Consider the following 22971-nt stretch of genomic DNA (forward strand, 5'->3'; position numbering starts at 1 on the left):
TATGCGTGTGACTGTGTGTTTGCGTGTGACTGGGGCTTTACGACGCACTCAACTGCTGAGACTATGTGCCGTCGCCTGCCTCTCACCGTCAGGAAAGGGGCGGGGGGGGGGGGGGGCATCGCGGGGAATCGAGCCCCGTACCTCTAGTTTCCCCAACGCGAGTACGTCATGATATACTCGCGAGATGGCAAACACCTTTTAAATCCTAAAGGTGGTAATGACTGCGTCCCCATATAGCCCGGCGGGTATGCGTGCGTGACTTGACGCACTCCCATCCCCACACGCACTTATGACACGCAAGACCCATCCGCGATCCAAGCTGTGCAGCAGCATTGCTTCCCACGCCGATTGACACGTTCACCTGACAGACATGGGCGAGTGAGTTGGGCATCCTCGCCGTCCGACGAGACGCTCGTGGAAGCCCAGCACGATACGTGCGTGCGTGCGTGCGTGCGTGCGTGCGTGCGTGCGTGCGTGCGTGCGTGCGTGCGTGCGTGCGTGCGTGCGTGTGTGTGTGTGTGTGTGTGTGTTGACCAGTGGCGGGTACGGTGGGGACGGATCGGCTGCGGACATTTCATCTATCCGCGGAAGACCGGCATCATACGACAGGAAGGTCACACGCTACGCCCGACGACACAAGACACTAAGGAGAGCAGTGAGACACGAGATCGCTGGAGATGACACTGAACTGAACCAGTGCTAGCGTTGCCTTGACAACGGACGGCTTGCTATTGCACATTGTTACGGCATTAACGCCCAATCGCGCAGGTGCCGCGACCAAACACCGAACACTTACCACACCAATCTGTGGCACCGCTGGACTGCACAGGTACCGACTCACAACACGAATACGCGCAGCGGTCCGTCCACGGCCCAGACGACACCAACACCCGCCAGACACCCGTCAGTGCCGACACCACCGCCGGTCGGCAGGGGACCACTGACGTCCCGCACGCCCGTCGCGACTACGCGCCAGGTCATGCGTCCACACAGAGAACCGCCACCACCGCCAGCTCCCCAAGCAGGCCGGAAGACGGCACCCCCGCTCCCTCGCGATGCCGGTGTTTGTGCCGGACAGCGGGGCAAACCGAGGGTGTGGCAGACACAGTGTGTCACACGGCCTGTGGAGTTGGCACTAGCTCTAGCAGCCCCCAGCGCCAGGACCCCGACACGTGGCGGACGGGGCCCAGCCAGCACGCCGACCGTGCCCGGCTCGTGCTGCTGCGGCTCTCAGTCGGGAGCGGTCAGCTCTCGCTCGGCCAGCGGCACACAGCGGTGCGCCGCTCCGCACTGGCCCCGGAGACACCCACGCACGCCCGCGGCCAGTGCACACGTCAGATGCCGGCTCGAGCGGCGGCGCGACCAGACACGGCAGCCCAGCAGCCCTGCGCGGCGCGGGCGGGCCTGCCAGGAGAGACGGCCGCCCGGCGGGGCAGGTTGTTTCGCTGGGTGGGGTCAGTTCAGGCCAGGTCAGGTCAGGTCAGGCCAGGCAAGACCAGCGTCAGAGGTCAGAGCCGCGTCTTGGCCTCGAACAGCTCCAGCTCGACCGTCGGAGCGTCGCTGTTCAGCTTCGCCCGGCTGGGGGACGGCTCCTGCCGGACAGACAGGGCAGGTCACATCTAGCCGTCTTACGAAACTCAACAAAACCGGCAGACTTTCCCGACGACGCTCCAAACAAACATCATCTGTTTGCGCTATTTAAAGCCATCACGGCAGACACCATCGCGTTGCTGAGACCGTGTTTACCAAGTGCCACAAATCAAACCGATTTTCAGCGAAAAGGACCGCCGCCTCAGACGCCACCAGCGATAACCGATCGCCGACAACAGGCTCAGAACGGCACGAGGCCGCGCTGCGACCCATCAAGTTCTTCCAAATTTCGTGAACAAGCTCAATGATCTCCCTGCACGCGAAGCCTGTCATGCATGGGTGCCAGGGCGGCCGCAATGGTCTCATGGCCATATAAGTCCACATTATCAAGTTTGTTGGGAGAGAAACAGATCCCTGCTGTTAAAAATAGCAGTTGGTGCTAACTACACACCATAAACGAGTCCTAAATTTGTTCCCTGTACATATTCCTAATGTAACAATCGCGCTGGCGTACAACTCAAACTTTTAAGAGCACTAGAGTGATTGTGGCATGACCGATCTATATGGGCGTCTCGTTTGATTTTGAACCAGTTCGCCGTCTGGCTTCTAGCAATCTTGTGCTTTGAATATCTGAGATTCTGTGAACTCTGCGCAGCTTAACCGAACCCAATCTAACTGAAACTAACTGAGGTATATGTCATTTTCAACCGCCGTGCTCCAGATTCTTTAAGTCCACTAAGCCACGCACTTCAGCCGATTCCCGCACTGCACTCGTCAGAGCTAGGAAACACAAACACTGACAGTGCCGCTGAAGCCAAGTCTTCGCACCCTGCAGTCTAGACTGAATATCTCAGTTACACTATAGCTCAACCTGCATCCTACCAGATCCGTTGCAGTTAACGTTGCATGCCGCCTGGCACCAGTGTGGCAGGTGAGAGGCCTGCTGCGCGCTGGGCACCACTGACCTGAGAGCCCCAGCGCCGGAGGAACTAGACGACCGGAGGGCTGGGGGGCCTGCCGCGCGCTGGGCACCACTGACCCGTGAGTCCCAGCGCCGGAGGGCTGGGGGGCCCGCCGTGTGCTGGACACCACTGACCTGAGAGCCCCAGCGCTGGAGGGCTGAGGGGCCCGCCGCGCGCTGGGCACCACTGACCTGAGAGCCCCAGCGCCGGAGGAGCCAGGCGACCGGAGGACTGAGCAGGCTGTGCGGCACCGCGGGGTCGCGTGGGCCGACCAGCGACGCCAGGCCGCCCGCCGCGCACGTCACCGCGAACCCGATCATCGAGATCCACATGTACGAGATCCGGTACAGGTAGAAGTACTTCTCACTGGAGCAGAAAAGACGGTCGACCCGGGCGTTGGTGAGAGATGCTGTGCGGGACATGAAGGGTCTCCTCGCTCACGCGGGCGCTCAGTCAGATCCATGCGTAACATTTTTGGTAGGGGAGAAGGAACAGCTCTCCAGTGGACTCAACCGTTGCAGTCGATTACCACGGATTACATTCTATTTGAATTTTACCCACTTCGTCCACCATAGGATTGAGCGGTTCAAAGTTAAGGTAGCATTGCTAAAAGGAACTTATTGCACGTCACCGGTTCACAGGTACTATCCGGCGAAGCATCTTTTCATAACAACTTAGCTTGCGCGCCAGGCAAACTATCACTTTATGAAACGCGAAACACCAGCACATTCCCCGGCCATAGACAAGAAACATGCAAACCCAGAACCACCGAGAGACCGCCTACGGAATTCTAGAGCCACGCCAGCGCGAAGCGTGCAGCAGCTGGACACCGACCTGGCTTGGAGCGGGCTGGCGGTGCCGAGCAGTACGGCTGTGGTGTTGTCGTCGGTGCCGTCGTCGATGCCCTCGTAGTCGGGCACCACCACGCCGGCCACGTGCGTGCCATTGTAGCACAGGTCGCTGGAGACGGGCAGAGCCACCGGGGCGGGCTTGGGTGCGAAGCCGATCCACAGGGTCAGCGCCAGACCCAGCAGCAGGCCCGTCACAGCGCCCTGGCGGCGACGGCACACAGTCAACGGCACGGCACGGCACATGGCGCGGTATGGTACGGCACGGCCGTTTAAAGCCATGGGACTGTTGCTACATAGCCGGGGACAGTATTTTCATCTCTCTCGATATGCTCTGTCCGGTCTTCAAAATTCTTATTAAACATCCCTTACTGACTTTTCAGTTTGTTTGTTTTTTCTTCCGGCATGCACCGCCTGAGGTCAGTGGTCATGCATTAAAAATATTTTCCCACATTGCAACTGCAGTGTGTTTCATTAAAAGGTGCCAATTCTAAAAAGTTTGTGACAGGCATTAAAAACATGCATTGGCATGTGTATTTATATTACAGATGGTCAACACATGCCATTTCTGCGCTTAAAGTCAGCGTTCGTCAGCCTGGCCAAATATCTCTACAACGGCCGCCTGAATGACAATGCACTTCTAAAAATTGTATGACCCACACCTGCTGGTGTCTCACCAACGTCGTGTCTAGCCGCTGAGTGCGGGAGGGGAGGCCTGCGTTTTTAGCTCCCAGATCACATTGGTTGTGAGACACCGATGTAAATGTCCGAAAATATGCAGCACTACTTGCCAGATAGCGCGTGGATGGCTGATTTTCTTGCACTTTATCTGGATTGCGCTTTTAAGCTGACGTTCAAGTGAAACCTGCAGTTAACGCTGCTCACCAATGAAACTCGAAGAATTTTGTAACGGAAGGTGAGCAAATCTCCGCAACATATCGCAACGAAAGTTAAGCACACTTCCGGAAAATTTCGGCCATTACTTCAAAGGTGGAAGGATGTCATTACAACTCCAAGCATCAACACTATTTATTTACTAATACCTACAAATTCAGCATGCGCCCGCCAAAGATCAATCTGAATTACTACAGTGCAAGTCGCGGTGCACTTGAGTGATTGCGGCGGTCGAAACGCACGTTCCCCAGCACAATTCACAACCAAAATAGTACACCAACAATACGGCTGTGAGGTATATCCTCATGTCCAGCACTGCTTCAGTTCTGCGCAAAACTTCAAACAGCGGCGCGCCCGTCGGCGCCCGACACTATCGCAGCGAGGGAGACCAGCCGCCGGCGGCTGGCTCCAGCACGTACTCACCCGCTGGTTGGCGCAGGGCACAGCCATGCCGAGCGTGAACACGCCCAGCAGCGGGCCGCCGACGGCGCCGAAGATGGTCAGCGACGCCGTCAGCACGCTCTTGCCCAGCTTGGAGACGACGTAGGACACGGCCAGGCAGAGCAGGCCGTAGCCGAGCGAGAGCAGCTTAGTGAGCGGCAGCTCCCACTCCTCCGGCTGCTGGGACCAGCACGGCACCATCTGCAGACCCAGAGCGGACGGCGGCGCTGAGGCGACACACTCACGAGGCGCGGGATAGGGCGAGAGAGGACACAGTGGAATACGCAGACGCAACGGGGAGCTGACTTCAGCGAGCTTCTGAACTTCAGCACGCGGCGACTGTCATGTCATGTCAATGATTCCACGAACACTGCAACACGCCCACAAGAAAACCGCGCTGCGATGCGCAAGCACTCTCCTCCTCCCCCCCCCCCCCCCCCCCCCCCCCCCCAGCTACGTGTTTTCTAATGGCGGGGCGAGCCGTACCCGGACATAGTCGTGGACGGTGACGGCGGCCAGCGAGTTGACGGCCGAGGAGACGGTGCTGAGCGAGCCGGAGAAGATACCCGCCACGAAGAGGCCGGGCAGGCCGGGGATGTCACGCATCGTGTCCATCACGAACCGCGGCAGCAGCTGAAACAACCGATCAACGCCTCCGTGATCCCAGCGCGCCATCCGAACAGTCACTACCGAAGGTTTCTGGCCGCAGGCTGACAGTCGGGGAGCTTTCGCTGATCGCAATTCCAGCCGGTGGAAAGGCGGGCTCGTGACCTGACCCGGGAGTTCAACGCACGGCCCCTGTCTAGCGTACCCGCCCAAGTGCTTACAACGCACGGTCCCTATCCAGCGTACCAGCCGCTTACAACGCAAGGCTCCGGCCAGCGTACCAGCCCAGGTGCTTACAACGCACGGCCCCTGCCAGCGCACCAGCCCGGGTGCTTACAACGCACGGCCCCTGCCAGCGTACCAGCCCAGGTGCTTACAACACAAGGTCCTTGTCTGGCGTACCAGCCTCTTACAACGCACGGCCCCTGTCCAGCGTACCAGCACGGCCCCTGCTCAGCGTACCAGCCCAGGTGCTTACAACGCACGGCCCCTGTCCAGCGGACCAGCATCTTAGACATAACTGCACGCACCCTATTCACCCATACAAAACTGCGCGGTACTCCGAAACAGTGACATAGTGGCCAAGGAAACACGTGCAAAATATTAATTAACGGGCACCGACTCACGAGACTTGCCACTAGCCACTGATGACGGCACCTGCTCCAACGCGCATATAAACCAGACACTGGTTGTCCGACCCCGACTCCAAACCACGCGAACGAAAATATTCTGCAAGGCATTCGTCACGACCACGACACGACTCAAACCCGTCCAAGAATATCACAACCAGCGCGACCTCCTCCTCCTCTCCCCCCCCCCCCCCTCCCCCATATGGAGGAAGGTCAGTGGCCAGCACGGCGACCAGTCCTACCTGGTCGGGAAGCTGCACTTTGCCGGCGAGGAACGGGTCGCAGCCGTGGTAGAAGGCGTAGATGACGAGGCCGGCGAACGAGGTGCTGAGGCTGAGCAGCGTGAGGATGGGCCACTGCAGCCAGAGCGCCAGCTGCGAGCGGCGCAGCCGACCGATGGTCAGCAGCCGCTGCACCTGCGCCTGGTTCACCGCGTACAGGCTGAGGTAGATGAAGATGCCGCCCACCGCCAGCGACCACACCGTGTGGCGCTCAGTCGGGTCCGGCGAGAAGCTGCAATCAGGTGGAGCGCGTGCCAGCCGAGGGCGCAGGCTGAGCCAGCGGCGCGGCCGCCCGCCGCTCGGCGGGGCCGGCCTGTGCGGGAACGGGCCGCCACCGACCAAAGCGAAACCCGTGTCCCCGACCAGGCAATTTAATCCTGATTCTTTTAAAATTTGGTTGACCCCGAAATCGTTCCAGGTACCGCATGGAAGCCAGCGCGCGTCGGCCGGAGATCCCAGTGACCGACTTGTGTAATCGAGCCAGGTCTGGAGATGCTCTGGGGCGGGCAGAAGTAGACCCGAACGACAGTAGACAAAACTAGCCACGCTAGCGTACGTTTGGCGTCCTTTTGAGATGGTGATGACACGTCTTGGTGCACCACCACTGATCACGTCAATGTAGACAAGTATGTAACTTAAGTTTGTAGCGCTCATTTTTATCAGTGAGCTTGGTTTGCATGATAGCGGTCCAGTGTTCTGGCATTATGCTACACGCGAAGTAAGATATAGGACGTACAAAAATATGCTTCGCCGATTGTACACCTGAGCAATATACAGCACGTCGTTGTATTTCGAACCAGAATCCTGCTTGGTACGCGGTGTTATTTAGTTTATAGTATCCTTCATGCGCAAAGATTCAGAACATGGAAAGAACTGCTCCAACCCCCCTCTCGCAGCCCCCAACCCCAAAACACACAAAGCCTTACCCATATGCGTGTGTCGCCACAGAGGAGAGACACCGCAGCCGTCCCCGGCACGTGACCAGTCCGGGCCGGTCCCGACCCTCGGCACGTGACCAGTCCGGGCCGGCCCCGACCCTCGGCACGTGACCAGTCCGGGCCGGTCCCGACCCTTACTTACTTGAAGAACTGGATCCGACCGCCGTCGTCGGCGATCCTCCAGACCTCGGCCGGGCCGCCCATCTTCACGCAGCCCACAGCAATGACGGCGAAGATGGCCGCGAACATCAGCAGCGTCTGCCCGGGGCGCACGGGCCGGCGCGTCAGAGCGCAGAGCTGGTGACGGGGGCGAGGGACGCGCCGCGGCCAGAGTTCTCTCGCCAGCGCGCCTGCTGTCCGCCGCGCAGCGTCGAGCGGCGGACGAGAGGCGGTGGAAGCGGGGGAGGGGAGGGGGGGGGGGGGGCACACCACGGAAGAGGCAGTCGTCAGCAGACCTCGGCATCCGAACCGGCCGGCCGCAGAGTTCACGCCCCCTGAGGCTTTCGTTTGCACGCCAGGTGATCACCGGTCTCATCACGCAGTCACTAAATGTGCCGGAGCCCACCTGCGTTTGACCTTTCCAAGCCGACTGGCGACCTGTCGGGTTCGGATAGCGCCTGTGCTCAGGGAACAGTTATGGAGCTGCCGCGCCTACACTCGGCCGCTGCGTGCGCCCACCTGGAACACGTCCGTGACCAGGACCGCCTTCATGCCGCCCAGAGTCGAGTAGAACGTGCAGACGAGACCGACGAGCAGCACGGACAGCCACAGGCTGATCCCTGAAGCGGACGGGGATACCGCCGTCAGAGGGGCTCCCGATCGGCCGGAGTCCTCTCTCTCTCCTTCCCCGCCCAGTCAAACCGGGTGTCATCAGAGGCGCGGTACATCAGCCGTCCCCAAGTGCGATCATTGAGAGTGGGGGGGGGGGGGGGGGGGGGCAGCGGGGGTTTGCCTCTCCGCGATTCTCCAAAAACGGGGGTTTGTCCCCCATCTAACCCCAGCCATGCACGTTTTCGCGCCTCCCCATTTAACAACACCTTTGTTAGGTTGTCTCCAGATTCCAGTCTCCTATCCCACACCAGCCCTGAGAACCCTGATTTGTCCCGGCTTTCAGAGACGTGGCTACACCCATGTTCCCCCTCCCCCTGCCGTCAACACGAGCGCTAACGGAGAATCATCCGCAATGCGCTGCAGACTGCAGCGATGTCGGATGTTATGAAGGTTCGTTTACACGAGCCTTAATACCGTGGCGGCGCCAGGACATGGGGACTGACGTCAAATGCCTACGGAGCCATCGACTGTAACTAAAATGATTCCACCCTGCGCTCTACTGCAATGATCCCAAGAGCTGGAGCGTGTTCTTTTGCGACATGAATTTATTTTGAGGGCCGAAACATATCATTACGGGACGCGACGGGAGCAGAAGCACATGCAGCTTCGGCATTCAGTGGCGAGCGAAAACATTCGGAGGCTGATACAATCCGCGGACGCAGCGAAAGCCACCGTTTCCATGCTGCAGCGGCAAAGACCACGTTTTTACGGCTTTACGGGGCCGCTCTGGCCCCGGTTTTACCTCGTTGACGGAACCGGATGACATAACACCTATCCTCACGTAGGCGGTGCCCAGCCGTGATTCGGTTACGGTGGCGATAGCCTTTCAACTGGATCAGCTTCCTGAACAAAGGACGCTTGCGCATGTTTCCTTTCTCCTTCAAATCAGTCCGGGATTACTGTTTTGAATGATGTAAAGTCATCATTGTGGGTGGTATTACTGATGATGTGATAATAGAAATAAGCCCACGAGTCGTAACACACGTATGTTTTTGTAGAACCAGCAGCGAGCTGCATTACTGCTAAGTTCAAAACCCCACACCAAAGTGTGAAGACCACACCGCGTACAAAGGCCAAACAGTCAACGCTTTAGATGCGGTTAAATTATTGGAAAACCAATCTAAACGTCCCCGCTTGACGGCATGAACACCGTCAAGATGTGACTTCCAGTTTACGGACCAGTAGCAGGCCGAGAAGTAAGACTGCCAACGGGCAAGACGGGGTCAACAGCCGTCGTGCTAGCGATTGCACGTTATTCTCCTTCTCCTGCCCACAAAGCACGCCGGCGGTAAACGTACTCTCGAACACATTCACACTGCATTGACCGCTGGCTGAGTGATTTTGGCACGTCCGCAATGGTTCAGTACCAGCGCTCTCACAACTGGACATCATGTATACGACGGAGCGATACGCAGGGTAGGTGGGGCACGTCGCCGGAAATTCCATCTCGCGCGCGACGCAACGAGCATAGCCGAGGACAACGTACGTAAACACCACATTAGTCATGACGGCCACCCACCACCGCGCCCGACCACTCACAGTACAACCTCAGACAGCACCGGCGCCGTCACATTCGTAACTAGCAACCAGTGCCGGTAACCATTACCAGTAACCAGCAACCAGTACCAGTAACCAGTGCCAGTAACCAGTAACCAGTAGCAGTAACCAGCGCCGGCGGCGCTCCACCCACGCCGTACACTCACCGGTGACGGTGCTAAGCGCGATGGCCGGCGCGTACAGCACGATGCCCATGTAGAGAACCATCTGGACCGAGAAGGCCAGCGAGCACAGGACACGGGTCAGCACGCCGAACCGGCACTCCAGGTACTGCAACAGGGAGTGGAGGGTACGGTCAGAACCGGCACTCCCGGTACTGCAACAGGGAGTGGAGGGTACGGTAAGAACCGGCACTCCAGGTACTGCAACAGGGAGTGGAGGGTACGGTCAGAACCGGCACTTCAGGTACAGGGAGTTGAGGGTGTCGACCGAACCGGCACTCCCGGCACTGCGACAGGGAGGTGAGGGTACAGACCGGACTGGTACTCCAGGCACCGCCAAAGGGAGCACATCACAGCATGGAACACACTCGCCACTCCAGCGCTGCGACATGGAGCGCATGGCAATTTAGACTAGCAGTGCCAGGTTCAGCACCTGCAAAACGGTACCCACACTGACATCGATTTGTACACCTGCCCCTGTGATAAAAAACTGGCTCATTTTGCACAAAACCCAAAACTTCCGATCCATGGAACGCCCAGTAGTGGGTTATCGCATCATGTTCTGTATCGATATGCTAACTTAAACAGTTTTTTAAATGCTATGCGTACAAATGACACGTGTTCTCAGAACGTCACATGTGTAGCAAAATCCCCAAATTGTCTGTTCAAGCAAAACGCACTTGCATTCATTCTGAAAGTTGACGGACCAACACAGAGTCCTAGTAAAACGCATTTGATGACCTCACTCCTCGCAACACCACCTGAACTGTGTCGCAGAGCAGGGTTGTATGATCTTGGAATTGGTTTATAAAATTATATTTCAAAACGTTGTTTAATGCAATAAGGTTCAATACAATAAGTCCGAAATTGCTACGTTCTACTGACCATGGCTATAAATTATTACTGTCAGTGCCAGCGTGTTTCTAGATCGCAAAAAGTCAACACCCCGATCTGAGATGACTTAATAGAAAACTGTTAGCCATTCGTACCTTCCGCACCGTTTCAACAGTGGCGCACGGAAGTTTTGGTGCGGCATGGTGCGCTGCCGGCTGTCTGCACTCTAAACGGACAGCGGTGTGCGATACCTGACTCGATCGGTACGGGGAGAAGGACCAGATAAGATCAGATCAGATCAGATCAGATCAGAGATCGGATCAGGATCAGATCACGTCACGTCAGCGGCCTCGGTCCGATTTCGCAGTCACTGGGAGGATGCCGCAGCAAGTGGGTGGCGCCCGCAAGCAGTGGACAAAGCGGCGATGCCTCCTGCGCGCGAACATTAACTGCAAAGATCTAATCGATAAATCTAAAATGTGCGTGCCCCCTGAGCTGCCATGGAAAGAAAGACATGGCCCAAACGCATGGCATGTCAAGTCACAAAGATATAGGCAGCTCCGCCGCCGGGCGTGCCGTGGCGACGCCGGGTGCAGCGCCTCGGAGCCCTCAGAGCCCTCAGAGTCTGGCCCAGGCGCCTTCAGCGCGAGACCGGCACGCACTCCGGACCGCGCAAAGCAGCGCAGGTGGGCGAATCCGATCGGAGAGAGCTTCACAGCTACACGGAGCTGACGCGGCCCGCCCCCTACGCTGAGTGGGCAGCGGCATCCTTGTGCTGTGCACCGCGTGATCGATCTGACTGAAGCCGGAGTTTCGGACACTGTGATTGTCTCGGGGAACGTCCACGCGCAGGCAATACCACGAGAAGAGTGCGACTGGGTCATTCGGAGCTGGCAGTGGTGCGACGAGTGCTACACCTGCGCGACACCCGGCTCCACCGACAGCTTGACAGCCATTCACCCCTTACCCATTCCGACAGCTGGCATCGTGCTAAACAGCTCAACGGCCACTTCAAATGTCCCCAATCGATTCCCACCCAACACGCATCTCACAGTCGCAGACAGTGCTACGCTGCGACGATGATGTCACCAGCTGCTCCGCACGCCGGTAACCCACCCAGTCATTAATTCCCACCCTGCCCCACCCCTGCCCGCTCGCCGTCACAACTGGCGCGGGGGGGGGGGGGGGGGCAGTTACCGAGCGGCAGTTGGCCCCGCCGGCCGGCGTCCCCGGCGGCCACCGGCCGGCAAATCGCTGCCGCCCGATGCGCACGCACGGCGCACGAGCGCAGTGAGAGCGGCGGTCACAGGTGCGCGCGCCGACACCCATACCGAGGCAGCTTCTGGCTGAAGACCATTGTTGACCGGCAACAATGGTGGCTTGTTAGTCGCCACCACCGCGATCGGTGCAACGCGTCTGTCCTGCACGCTTTCGTCCGGTGATGCAATCACAATGAGATGAGAGATAAGGCTCGGAAAACCCAGCTCACTGTTCTCGGAGAACGGTAAACAATTCTGGTCATTGCAAAATGAAGGCGGTTAATTCTCCGCTTGAAAAGGTGATCACACGCTTGGGTTGACAATGATGCACATTCTAGCCTTCTGTACAGCGAGAACCAGTCCAGCGTATGTATTGTACACAAAATTTTAAGTTGAAGGAGATTGGGGAAAGAAATTGGGGAAGACTGCGATTTCGAGACTGTATTACTGCCTTTCTCCGTCGGTCCGCATCAGTGCAGACACTCCCTGCGTCGCTGACGTCTCTTGGAGAGCGCTGGTGACCTGTCGGCCTGTAGCGTCTCCTTGCCGAACCCGGTGGGGAACAGCTCGGCCAGATGTCTGTCCACCCGGACGAGGAGATCCGCCCAACGAGGGAGAAAATGTGTGGGAGACGTCCTCTAGCGCCCTGGATGGCCGTGGATCAGACACAATCTGTATGTGTGTCTTTCATCGGTCAGGCCGACATTTTTGGCATGGCTGACAGTCACCGATTGTCGCGGTCATGTTACTGTTAATTCCTGGCCACCACACGATTTGACGTGTACTACGCTTGGGGCGCTCCACGTCCCGGAGAGCGTCACGTTGAGCTGCCAGCATGTTTCTTCGGGACGCTCTTTCTTGGGACCAGGAGGCCACGGCTTTTCCGTATGAGGCCGCCATCAGTTGTCAGGTCGCTGCGGACCAGCTGGAAGAGAAACAGCAGGTGTTCCGATAACCGTTTCTTGTCAGACGAAAAGCTCTGGGCGACAGCCTCGGCAAGTACCTGGTACTCCACGTCATTTCCGCCGCCTTGGTGACATACCTAAATCGTGGGTCAGGAGCTGAAGAGACGTTAGTGCTGTGATACTGCAGGGAAAAGGTCTGGCGGACGTGGTGATTCACCACATCGATTAGCTGATGATCTTCAGCTGCCGGTCTCTGGTCCAGCAGTAAACTTTTAGAGAGGCACGTCTTCTAGGGTTGCAGTCGTAGTAGCTGTCGAGGCTGCAGAGGCATCTCCAAAGACGTGGTTCTTGTTGACATTCATGATGTGCTCGTGCAATATTGGAATCAAGTGTTCCACGACCACCTTGAAATGCTGCAGGCCGTGTAGGAATATTCCGAGACCCACAGTCCCCATACGAGCGCCAGCAGTTCCAGTTCCAGCATCACGTACCGCGATTCTGTGCCGGAGAGGAATCTTGATCCGCATCAGACGGGATACCAGCGAACACTGTGCCGTTGCAGGAGTGCGTAGCCGAGTCCATTCAGCCAGGCGGCAATGGTTAGGAAACGGTGGGGGAAAGCTGCATCGCGAGGCAACAGTCCGGACGATGAAGCCAGGGTAGCCTTGATGGGCTCGAAGACCGTTTGATAACCTGATGTCCATACGAATGCGCTGCTGGGCTTCAGCAGACCATGGAGTGGGTCCGCGACCGATGAGATCTCCGTTGAGCATCCCTTGAGCTCCCGAATGACAGACCCACGAAGAATCCCATTTCACGGATGTTCGTCAGCGCTGGGAAACCAGAGAGGCTGCCATCTTCATAGGATCGACTTGTTCCCGGCTGCAGAGTTGGCAACCAAGGAAGGAGACTCATTTTTCAGTATAGCGTACTCCTGTGGAGTGATGCGTGATGCCGATACGAATGGGGCAGCTATCAGGTGCTTGGTGTTCTCTTTGAATGCCTTGTCGTAGAGAAGGATGCCGACGACGACCTTCCCGAGGTTCTTCATGCCTTGAATCGCGACGTTACCGTGTCAACAGAACTCGTCGCCTCACGAGACGGGATGTATCGACGCCCCGATAAATCTTAAGTGATTACAGGGGGGGGGGGGGGGGATGAGCGTTGTACGCATCTGGCTGGCTGTGTGGAGGGCATTGCCCAGACTTCGCATCCACGGCCACGAAGAGCTTCGACGTTATATGGACGCTTGAGGCGCCTTCTCGCGCAGTTTGGGATAAATGCAGAGGCCTCTATACGGACTTGTTCAGCTTTATCAAGTCGAAGCATATCCAAAGGTCTCCGTTCGGCTTGGTCATGGGGACAAGTAGGTGACAACAGGAGCACGGTTCATCGTCCAAGGGAGCCATGATTCCCTGGCGTACCATGTCCTCAAGCTCTATCTCGCTTCGTCGCACCAGGCGCTCGGGTTAGGATGAGAAACCTGCAAGATGAACGGTTTGGCGTCTTCCAAGTTCCACATCATGGATTTCGATCAGTGGACCAGTCATTAACTTCAGAGACGCAGACATATCTTCTGTCAGACATATCTTCTGAACACGTCTGCAAATTTCTGAAGGAAACCTTGCCAAAGTTGCTGTGCTTGCTTTGGTGTGGCATGCATTTCGGCTGTTTCTTGCGGCATTCTTCCAGGCCGACATCTGTTACAACTGTCTGCATGTGCAAAGCATTGGCTGTGGGTGGTAACCTGGATGGATCCCAAGCTTTTTGCGGTGTACCACACCAGCAAGGGCCCCGGGGTTTCCTCGAAAAGACAGATTCAACTGATATCGCCTGGGCTAGTCTGCAGGAGCACACGGATGACCAGCTCGTCTCATGCTGCGCATCCTGGCAAAGACCCATATGACCGCGCAGTACGCGCAGTTGAGTTGTGAAGGAGCGCGCCTTCCTCCTGGATGAGGCGATGGCCTGAAGAATCCGCCTGCTGTCCGTTTCCATGACTAGCTGCAGCAGGTATTTTCGGTTTTGGGGCGGAGTAGACCTCGTGTTTCCTGCCTGAAATAGATTCGAGCCTTCGTCGTTGGCGCAAGGTGTTCTTGTGATCTGCAGATGTAAGCTGTCCGGACTAGAGCTGGGATGCGAGCGGGCCAAGGGCCGACGGCCCTCCCGGTCCTCTCCCTTCACCTTATCTCTCTCCTCTCTTCCCCTCTCCCTCTCCCTTCTCTCCCTCTCCCTTCTCCGTCTCCCCTCTCACCCTCTCTCTCCTCTCTCTCCTCTCTCTCTCTCCTCTTCTCTCTCTCTCTCTCTCTCTCTCTCTCTCTCTCTCTCTCTTCTCTCTCTCTCTCTTCTCTCTCTCTCTCTCTCTCTCTCTCTCTCTCTCTCAATGGCATACGATCGATGGCGACGTTCCGCTAGACGAAGATCCTGCTCAATCTCGTCCCGTGCAAATCGGAATGCGCCAGCTTGTTGCTTGACACCGACAGCGCCTTGACTGGCTGGGCGCATAACTTCTGTGCGAAGCTATAAACATAATTTTGGGAATGCCCAAAGGAGAAGGACGAGCTGGTCATTGCGGCTGGGCTACTCCAGCTAAAGGCTATCTAACGGTCCAGCTGGGACAGTTACTAGAGGCATGCCGGAGACCTCCAGACACGGAAGCCCACCAGAGTTGAAGCGAGCTTTCTGGAAGGGGCCACTGGATGAATCTGCAAGGATGAAGTCAAGCGGCGCCTACTGAATGCATGCACCACCCACTTTTCGGGCCGAGCCCCAGTCGAAACTCACCTGGTACACGGAGTACTCCGAGAGCCGGTAGAAGACTGGGAGGTAGCAGTAGGCGGCGATTGGCGTAGCGATGGCGTACGAGACGTTGATGAGCACGAACTGTGTCCCGAACCGGTAGTTCTCGGCGCTGACACCCAGCAGCGTGATGGCCGACATGAAGCTGGCCAGCAGCGAAAAAGCAACCGGTAGCGAGCCCATGCTGCGGTCCGCCAGCAGGTACTCCTGCCAGCCGCCCAGAGAACGCTCAGCACTAAGTCACGGTATGCTATGCCGACACCCCCTTCGACTCTGTCTGTGTGAGGGGGAGACGGTGACCATCACAAGGCAACAGCTCTGGTGCCAGGATGAGGACCTCTTGATGAATTGGGCGGGGGTAGACACGATGTTTACCTGTTTCTTTGCGTGCGGTGTCGCGGGGCGAACATTAGTGATGTTCCAAATATGGGACAGCTGACCCTAGCCTACTGCCACTGAGAAACAGCAATGAGTCCTGGGACACTGAAACTCTGAAGCCTCTCAACTGAGTCAGGCATGACGTAACTGTGCATCTATTCTCAAGCGACCACTCCTCCACTAACATTTCAATTTATTGTAATATTATCACAATAAGGTATCGAGTATACATGAATTCCGGAGTCTCATCCCAACAGCCTGACTATTTTTAGCTTTGGTAGCAATGTAAAGGCTCTTACCGCCTGACTTCTCTGTCGGCCGCCTGTGCACGCGAAGTACACGCCTATCATAGCAGAGATGGACAACATCATGCCGCATACCACGTAGTCAGCCAGAGTGAAGGCCGACATGGTGGCAGGTGCTGCTGGCTTGAGCAGATTTGGATCCCCTAGGGAAGAACACAGAATATGATAAAATGCACAAAACTTCACAACATGGACCAGTGAACAAAGCTTTTTTTATTATCGCATGGCTCAATTTCGAGTTATGTTGATATCAATATGAAAAACAACACTTGCATCAACATGCTGGATTGGACCACAAAGAGCTCTTCCAAAACCCCCAGGCCAGCATCAAACAGATTGGCAATGTAATTTTTGCAGCTAGGATTGAGTGATTGCAGTTGCCCTGCATATCAGGATGCGTGAGAGGACTTAACTCTATCCCTGGGGGCAAGCCTACAAGCCGCCTTCAAAGCTTTTACCCAGACAAGTTTTGAAAACTTTTGAGATAAGTGCTGAAATTGTAAGAAACTAAGTTAACACTATGTTTTATATGCTGGCAAAATCTAAAGTTTCTAGTCATGATAGTTGATTTTGGGTGACATCAGGAAGCATGAGGATTTTAACCCTGATGATTGTTGATTTTTTCCCTCTTTCTCAAGGTAATGTTAGTGACATTCATTCAAGTGTTTGAGTATGTTGCATGTATATAAGTCATGTATTTTCTTTGGCTAAAGGCCATGTAAAAAGCAGCTGTTGATACTTTTGCCCCAGCCTGGTGTTCTCTTCCACTTTTCCACAATTCATTTTAGATATATATCATCAGATTGCTTGAATGAGAGACTATACTTATTTCTTATCATAATTACTTAAGTTCCAAGGTAAAAGTACAGATGTACCTGTTTCATGATTATTTACAACATGCTCTGCCTGAAAAACAATCATTGATGTACAATGCTCTTTTTTAACATTAGGTACCAATGTATGTATGCCATGACCAGAGTTAGAGCAATGATTGGTATTTGGGCACAGTTGACAATTTTAAGGCAGAAATGCCTTAAATGGCACAGCTCATGCTGTACTGAAGCAGCTCATGGTATCTGGGGAAAGGCAATGCACTGGGAGATTGTGTTACCAAATATTTAGCTGATGATGACCTGTGGAAGAAATAGAATATAACTAGAAAACACACTTCTTTAACATGATCAGTTGTCTTTTGCTACCATATTATCTTGTCCTGCCTTGCATGGGCCTGCTTGCACAACCCTTCCTGTGGCAAGGGATTTACAGATTATATTGATGATGATGATGATTTGGGGTTTTAGGGTGCATCAACTGCTGTAGGTCATGCAGCACCCAACATATTATATTGAGGTGCTCAGATAAAGCTTTTGGGCAAGTGCAAAGCATTTTGCCTGTGACAATTTCCACAGCTTGTGCTTGACTGCTAAAATGGCTGCAAACAAATGCTTGCCAGGTAGCCAGTGCCAGCTGTAAATCTGACAATGTAAAAATGCAATGCAGCATATTGGATGGTAAATATAGTATGATTCTGGCCCACCTTGACTGTGGCATGAATTTTAAGCAGTCAGTAGGTACAAGTAACATCATAGGAAAATCCTGGGAGATGCACCTGGCCAAAACATCAGCTCCTGCCTCAAGCAGAGGTGTTGCTGGGCCCATTTGGATAACACTGGATTGGCACAACTGGCCATGCACAAAAAATCATGCAGGCTGGTAGGTTACCTGTTCTCAGGCTGGAATTTCCCTAAAGCCAAAATAAGCTTTCTGATCATAAGATGGTGAAAACATATGAGATGATGTTAAGGTGAAAGTGGAACTTTAGGCCAGGGGCAAAGATCCCTTGAGACTCCCCCCACCCTCCTCCTAGCTGGAAAAACGCACTAATCACAATTTGGTACACATTTGGTCCTACGCATGACGAGTGCGCTTGCCGACCATAGAGATTTCTGCACAATGTCTAGACAGTGATTTGATTGAAGAGCCCTACTAAATGGGTGGACACGCCTCCTTTGACCAACTGCCATACCACAATGAATGCAACACAATCAAGGTAAGAAATGTTTCCCGGCGCCCACCACCTACCACGCGCTTCGCTCAGACGCACAACCCACAGCCACCCAGCGCGCCTTCTGCACTCCCCGCACTGGCACCAGTATGCAATTCTAGGGTCTTTCACTTTTGACTTTCATGCGCCACTATCACGAATATTTTATCGCTACCATATTATAGTTTTTCCTTACACACTGGTTCGCTAACGTCTGCCGATAGTAAGTTAGTCCGTGTCCAGATTCCGATTCATATTCAAGTCCTCATTCCAGATTAAGAGAACCATGTAGCATAAAAAGATTTGCACACTTTAAGTATGACGCCTGATTACGATAAGTACAATATTTTAAGACCGGTCCCCGGAATCACCGGCGTTAACTTTGGATCAAACATAGCGATCTGAAAAAGCGCACTCTTTCAATTGTTTGGACGCCAGTGCACGGTACTCATGATACCTCGATCACTGCTGCAGGTAGGGGGCGCAGGGGCACGCACCCCCCGTTTATCCTCCGTGGCTCCGTGGGGCTTTGCGGGGCCCTCGGAACTTACGATTATCGGCCCGATTTGACGGCCCGACGAACCCGAAAGACCGGCCGGAGGCCGTTTTGAGGGACATCGGTCCGCAGGGCTGGGCACTCCAATTCCAACCAGAAGGCCCTGCACGCTGATCAGGGGCCCCTGAGTCAATAGGGCCCGATATGTTGGTCAAGCACTTCCCATTTGGGGGTCTCCATTGAAGAGTCTAAGGACGGGAGGGGCTGGTCAGAGTCTCATTCACGGGCCCCGGCCTGAGGGGACGAACCCCCAAATGACAATCAGAGGGCCCTTTGCACCGATCAGGGACACCCTAAGTTGATATGGGTCTATGTGTCGGTCAGGTACTACCAGTACCGCACAGTCCGCTTCGTACCGCTGTGGGCCCGAGGGTTTCATTCCCACTCAGCTACAAAGCCGGGGCAGTGATTTACACCGGTCGAGATTCCTGTATCTGCCAGGGACCTAAAGCGCTGTACCTGTCAGGAGCCTAAAGCGCCTAACAGAGGATCATGCGATCGCAAGGGGCCCCGTGCCGACCAAGGGCAGTGTTCGATGAGGCCCGAAGAGGGGCCCGGGCGGCATAGCGGAACCGACTTGCAAAGGCCAGGTTGGAGGGCGTAAGGGCTCGAACGCTGAAGGTCACATACATAATTGCGATCCGTAGAGTCGTGACCTGAAATATTAGTCAAATGTCCTCTTGTGCCGTTTGAGGATCTCCTGAGACCATGCAGGCGTCCAAGTCGGCTAGAGACCACGAACATCGAACAGCTGGGGGCCCCTTACCCAGGCAGGAGCAAGACAAAGGTCCACCATCTCCGCTGGTCTGGGTCCCTGAAACAGTAATTTGACCCCTGTGTCGGCCAAGGGCCCACAGTGCTTGACAGGAGACCATGTCTCGGCCAGTTGCCCCTGGTCGGTCACGGGCCTTGCTTGAGGAGGGGCCGGAGGGCCCCTCGGGACCAAAGATCAAAAGCCCGATTGGTCCCGGGACCCACCCCACCCGTAGTTCCGCGACCTGAAATGTCAGTCAGAGGGCACCTATTGGGGCCTCCTTATTAGGGAACTCTATCCCAATTCTAAAGGGCCGCAACACGAAGAGAAACAGTCGGCTCCACGTCCGCCTGAGCCCTTGAGGTCCATTTTCCTGGACAGGAAAAAGGCCGTGACCCGCGATTTGCACTGCTCGGGGTCCCTGACTCAATGAGGGGCTCCTGTGTCGGTCAGGAGTCACAGTGCCTAACTGGGGTCGTGAAGTGGCCAATGGCCTGAGTCAGCAAGGAACGGTGTTTGAGGGGGCCCGAAGAGGGGCCGGAGGGAAGACCAAAGATCATGGGCCCGGTTGGAAAGGCTGAACGGTCCAAGCGGCTGGCTGTAGATCACATGGAGGACCTCACCCGTAGGGCTATAATCTCAAATGTCAGTAAGAGGGCATTCTACGCCTACTGGGGACCCATTAAACATAGCATTCCTCTATTTTGGCCAGAGGTCAGCAACACCGAACGATCGCCTTCGTGTCGGTCTGAGCTCTAGGGGCCTTTTCCCAAGCAGGGCCACGGCCGGGTCGTGATTTACATTGGTCGGGGCCCCTGCAACGATGCGGTTGTTTTAGCGTTCAGGGGCCAACAGCCCCTAACAGGGTATTCTGTGTTAACAACGGACCTCGAGTCGATCAGGGAAGATTTGCTCAACAGGAGCAGAGACGGGAGCCCGAATGGCAGGGGGCCTCTTGCGCAGGTCGAGGCCCCCTGGCAATGCAAGGAAATGTGAAAGCTGATGATTGTTCACATCGAGCAAGTCCGGCATGGATCCGTCCAACCGAGCTGGAGTCTTTGAGCCAATTATTGGAGCAACTGCGGCTATTAGAGATGCTGTAGAGTCAATCAGGGTTTTGCGTCTGCCCGAGTCAGAAGGCTTCCTGCGTCAGGAAGGACACCAAAGTGACATGAGTGTATCCCTCTAAGGGTCTCCGGATCGGCCGGGGGATCCCCCACCCCCGTGTCAGAATGGCAGCCGGAAGACACCCCGGGGTGGCACAGAATGGCCCTTCAGTCCTTGACCGGGAACAACAATGTGGCCTCTAGTTTTCTTTCCAAGGAGCCATTCCCGAAAATAAGGGTCTCATTAGTGTTGAATGCCGTGGGTAAAATGAGTTGAAAACGAATGATGCCATCCCATGCTTGCCTGAGAACACTTATTCTTTTGCAACATCGACAAACGAAACAGTTTATTAAAGGGCTGGAGCCTACGCGCCCGCGATCTCGGAAACAAGTTCAACAATGGCTTGGGTCTCAGTTCCCGTGAATACGAACGGCGTTGACTACTGTAAGCAACACCAAGCGATGGGTTCCGTGCGCGCGAGAGCGACCGTCATGAAATAATGTTTTCGAATGTCTTAAAATTAGGTACCGTTCATAGACCAGGCCTGGCCTATCTTTTTGAAAACTTTGAAGTTGTCCTCCGGACGGATTAGCAATTGCAGCAACGCGAAAAAAATTGAGATTCCACCCTTACTCCTCAGTTTCACCACCAGACTCCAGTACCACCTCATGTTGCTGTAAAGGCCAATCCGTTCATTGTGTTGGATGCTAATATTGTGAATTTGTAGGGCTGGGTTAACCAACGCCCGACGCTGCCTCGTCCCGCAAGTTGACCCCGGCTTGACCAGAGTTGGCCTCTGATTGTTTGGAACCCAACTGTCAAGAGAACATGTGCAGCGTGATCATTGGTGGCGCCGGGTGAGCTCAGCGCGGCGCGACCTGTGGCGGGGTCAGCCCACGCGAGGAACAGAGTGGGGAGAGTGTGGCAGGTCATGAGACGGGTACGTGCTTCTTGGATAATAGAGTGACATGTGAGCTTTGAGTGTTCGTGAACCCAGCGTGTCATATGAGGTAAGCTCGCAAAAATTCCATGAAGCTAAAAATTGCACGGATGAACTACACACCCAGACTTCCCTGCATCTAGGATTTGCTTGTCTAAAGCGTTCGAAGGTACTTTTCTCAGATACGTCACCATTTTCGTCCCCCGTTGGCTACGACATAGTGTTCGGCGCGTGGCCGACGCTGCGCGGCCTATGGAGACGCCTGTCATTGAGGTCTTTGTTGCTAAGATTTGCAAGCTCGCATGATCAAGACTACGTTATATAATTTGTATCACTTACCAATTCCGACTGAATGTTGAGCATTTCCAGACAAACATGGCTTGACCAGGAAATATGATTCGTGGAAAAAGTTCGATCTACGTCCGCAGAGTCGTAAATATGCCTGTTCAGTCAAGATAAAGATTCTGACAGAGCTTCTGAGTTGTATGTGCTTAGAAAGAGTACACTGGATTGTTGTGAAATAAAGAGCACCAATGGCTTATTTCACAGTCATTTAATGCATGACTTATTTAATTCATTGACTTACAATTAAGGCAGCTTGGATCTCGCGGTAGCTTTTGGCTTCTGTTACAGCTTTTGAAGGAAGAAATAAATATATCAAGCAAAAACATGCTCACATTAACAGATAGGACATACTGGGCGATATCTTTCTATAGGAGGGTCCTTCCTCTATCAGAATCTCACTATCACTATGTGTTATCCGTGTGCGTCTCCCTTACTAAGGCTTTAGCTGCACGCCTGCCCTCGGCACGTAAATTTCCATTGTCTGGAAGAGCATAAGCAATATTGTAGAAAATAATACACAAATGCTTTTCTTGGCCTTATGCGTAACGTTCGATGAAACAGATTGTCGAAACCTTATGCACGCATTATGAAACGGGATGTGGTTGGTAGCAATCTGAATTACACGAGGAGTGGGATAAAAAGGAATAAGTTGTTCGGTCTGTCAAAATAGCTCTTATGTTTTTACCCGGAGGATCTTTTGTTTCAGCCTTATACAATAATCAATTATTTCGCGTCCGCATGACATTACGATTTATTTCCTTGAGACCAAATGTACAATTGTAAAAAGCGAACAGGTAAATGATGACTAGTCTCAAATACCTGCGAAAAACTGATGTTTCGTGGACGCAAATTATCGATCGCAATAATGGGTCCCGCTCCTATTTATCCTGGTTTTCGTACATTTCAGATGTGGTAGCAATTTAGAATCACCTCTAATAACGCTAGCACATAGGCGTAGGAACGTTTCAAAAAGTGTGGGGGGGGGGCAAGCTCAGGGTGCACTTCAG

The 22971-nt window shown here is 54.7% G+C and overlaps 2 protein-coding genes across 2 annotated transcripts in view; both read right to left on the minus strand.

Annotated features, from left to right (window-relative positions):
• Positions 1 to 128: 128 nt before the first annotated feature.
• LOC119101947 (putative sodium-dependent multivitamin transporter) lies at positions 129 to 18342 on the minus strand. Its single transcript, XM_037225343.1, has 12 exons — positions 18301 to 18342; positions 16213 to 16361; positions 15521 to 15742; positions 9724 to 9847; positions 7868 to 7968; positions 7332 to 7447; positions 6213 to 6483; positions 5222 to 5368; positions 4718 to 4936; positions 3387 to 3604; positions 2744 to 2918; positions 129 to 1592 (listed from the first exon to the last, which is right to left on the minus strand). Exons 2-12 carry the CDS (start codon positions 16321 to 16323, stop codon positions 1509 to 1511), a joined length of 1788 nt encoding a protein of 595 aa, XP_037081238.1. The 5' UTR covers positions 16324 to 16361; positions 18301 to 18342; the 3' UTR covers positions 129 to 1508.
• Positions 18343 to 21542: 3200 nt separating this feature from the next.
• LOC119101941 (putative sodium-dependent multivitamin transporter) overlaps positions 21543 to 22971 on the minus strand; it is a 3031-nt gene continuing 1602 nt past the window's right edge. The window contains exon 3 of the mRNA XM_037225335.1: positions 21543 to 21557. Within this exon, the coding sequence (XP_037081230.1) occupies positions 21543 to 21557 (15 nt within the window). The remainder of the gene's footprint in view (positions 21558 to 22971) is intronic.

This window comes from Pollicipes pollicipes, unplaced genomic scaffold (assembly GCF_011947565.3).
Source record: "Pollicipes pollicipes isolate AB1234 unplaced genomic scaffold, Ppol_2.1 Scaffold_5080;HRSCAF=6000_pilon_pilon_pilon, whole genome shotgun sequence".
In the NCBI taxonomy this organism is placed as follows: Eukaryota; Metazoa; Arthropoda; class Thecostraca; order Pollicipedomorpha; family Pollicipedidae; genus Pollicipes; species Pollicipes pollicipes.

What these genes read in the sequence shown, in the direction of transcription:
- LOC119101947 (XM_037225343.1), bottom strand. Translation starts at nt 16,323, where the DNA reads ATGTCGGCCTTCACTCTGGCTGACTACGTGGTATGCGGCATGATGTTG. An exon ending in TGCCCTGCGCCAACCAGCGG is followed by an intron (nt 3,605 to 4,717) that starts GTGAGTACGTGC and finishes CGTCGCCGCCAG; the next exon opens with GGCGCTGTGACGGGCCTGCT. An exon ending in TCCGGCGCTGGGGCTCTCAG is followed by an intron (nt 1,593 to 2,743) that starts GTCAGTGGTGCC and finishes TCTGTCCGGCAG; the next exon opens with GAGCCGTCCCCCAGCCGGGC.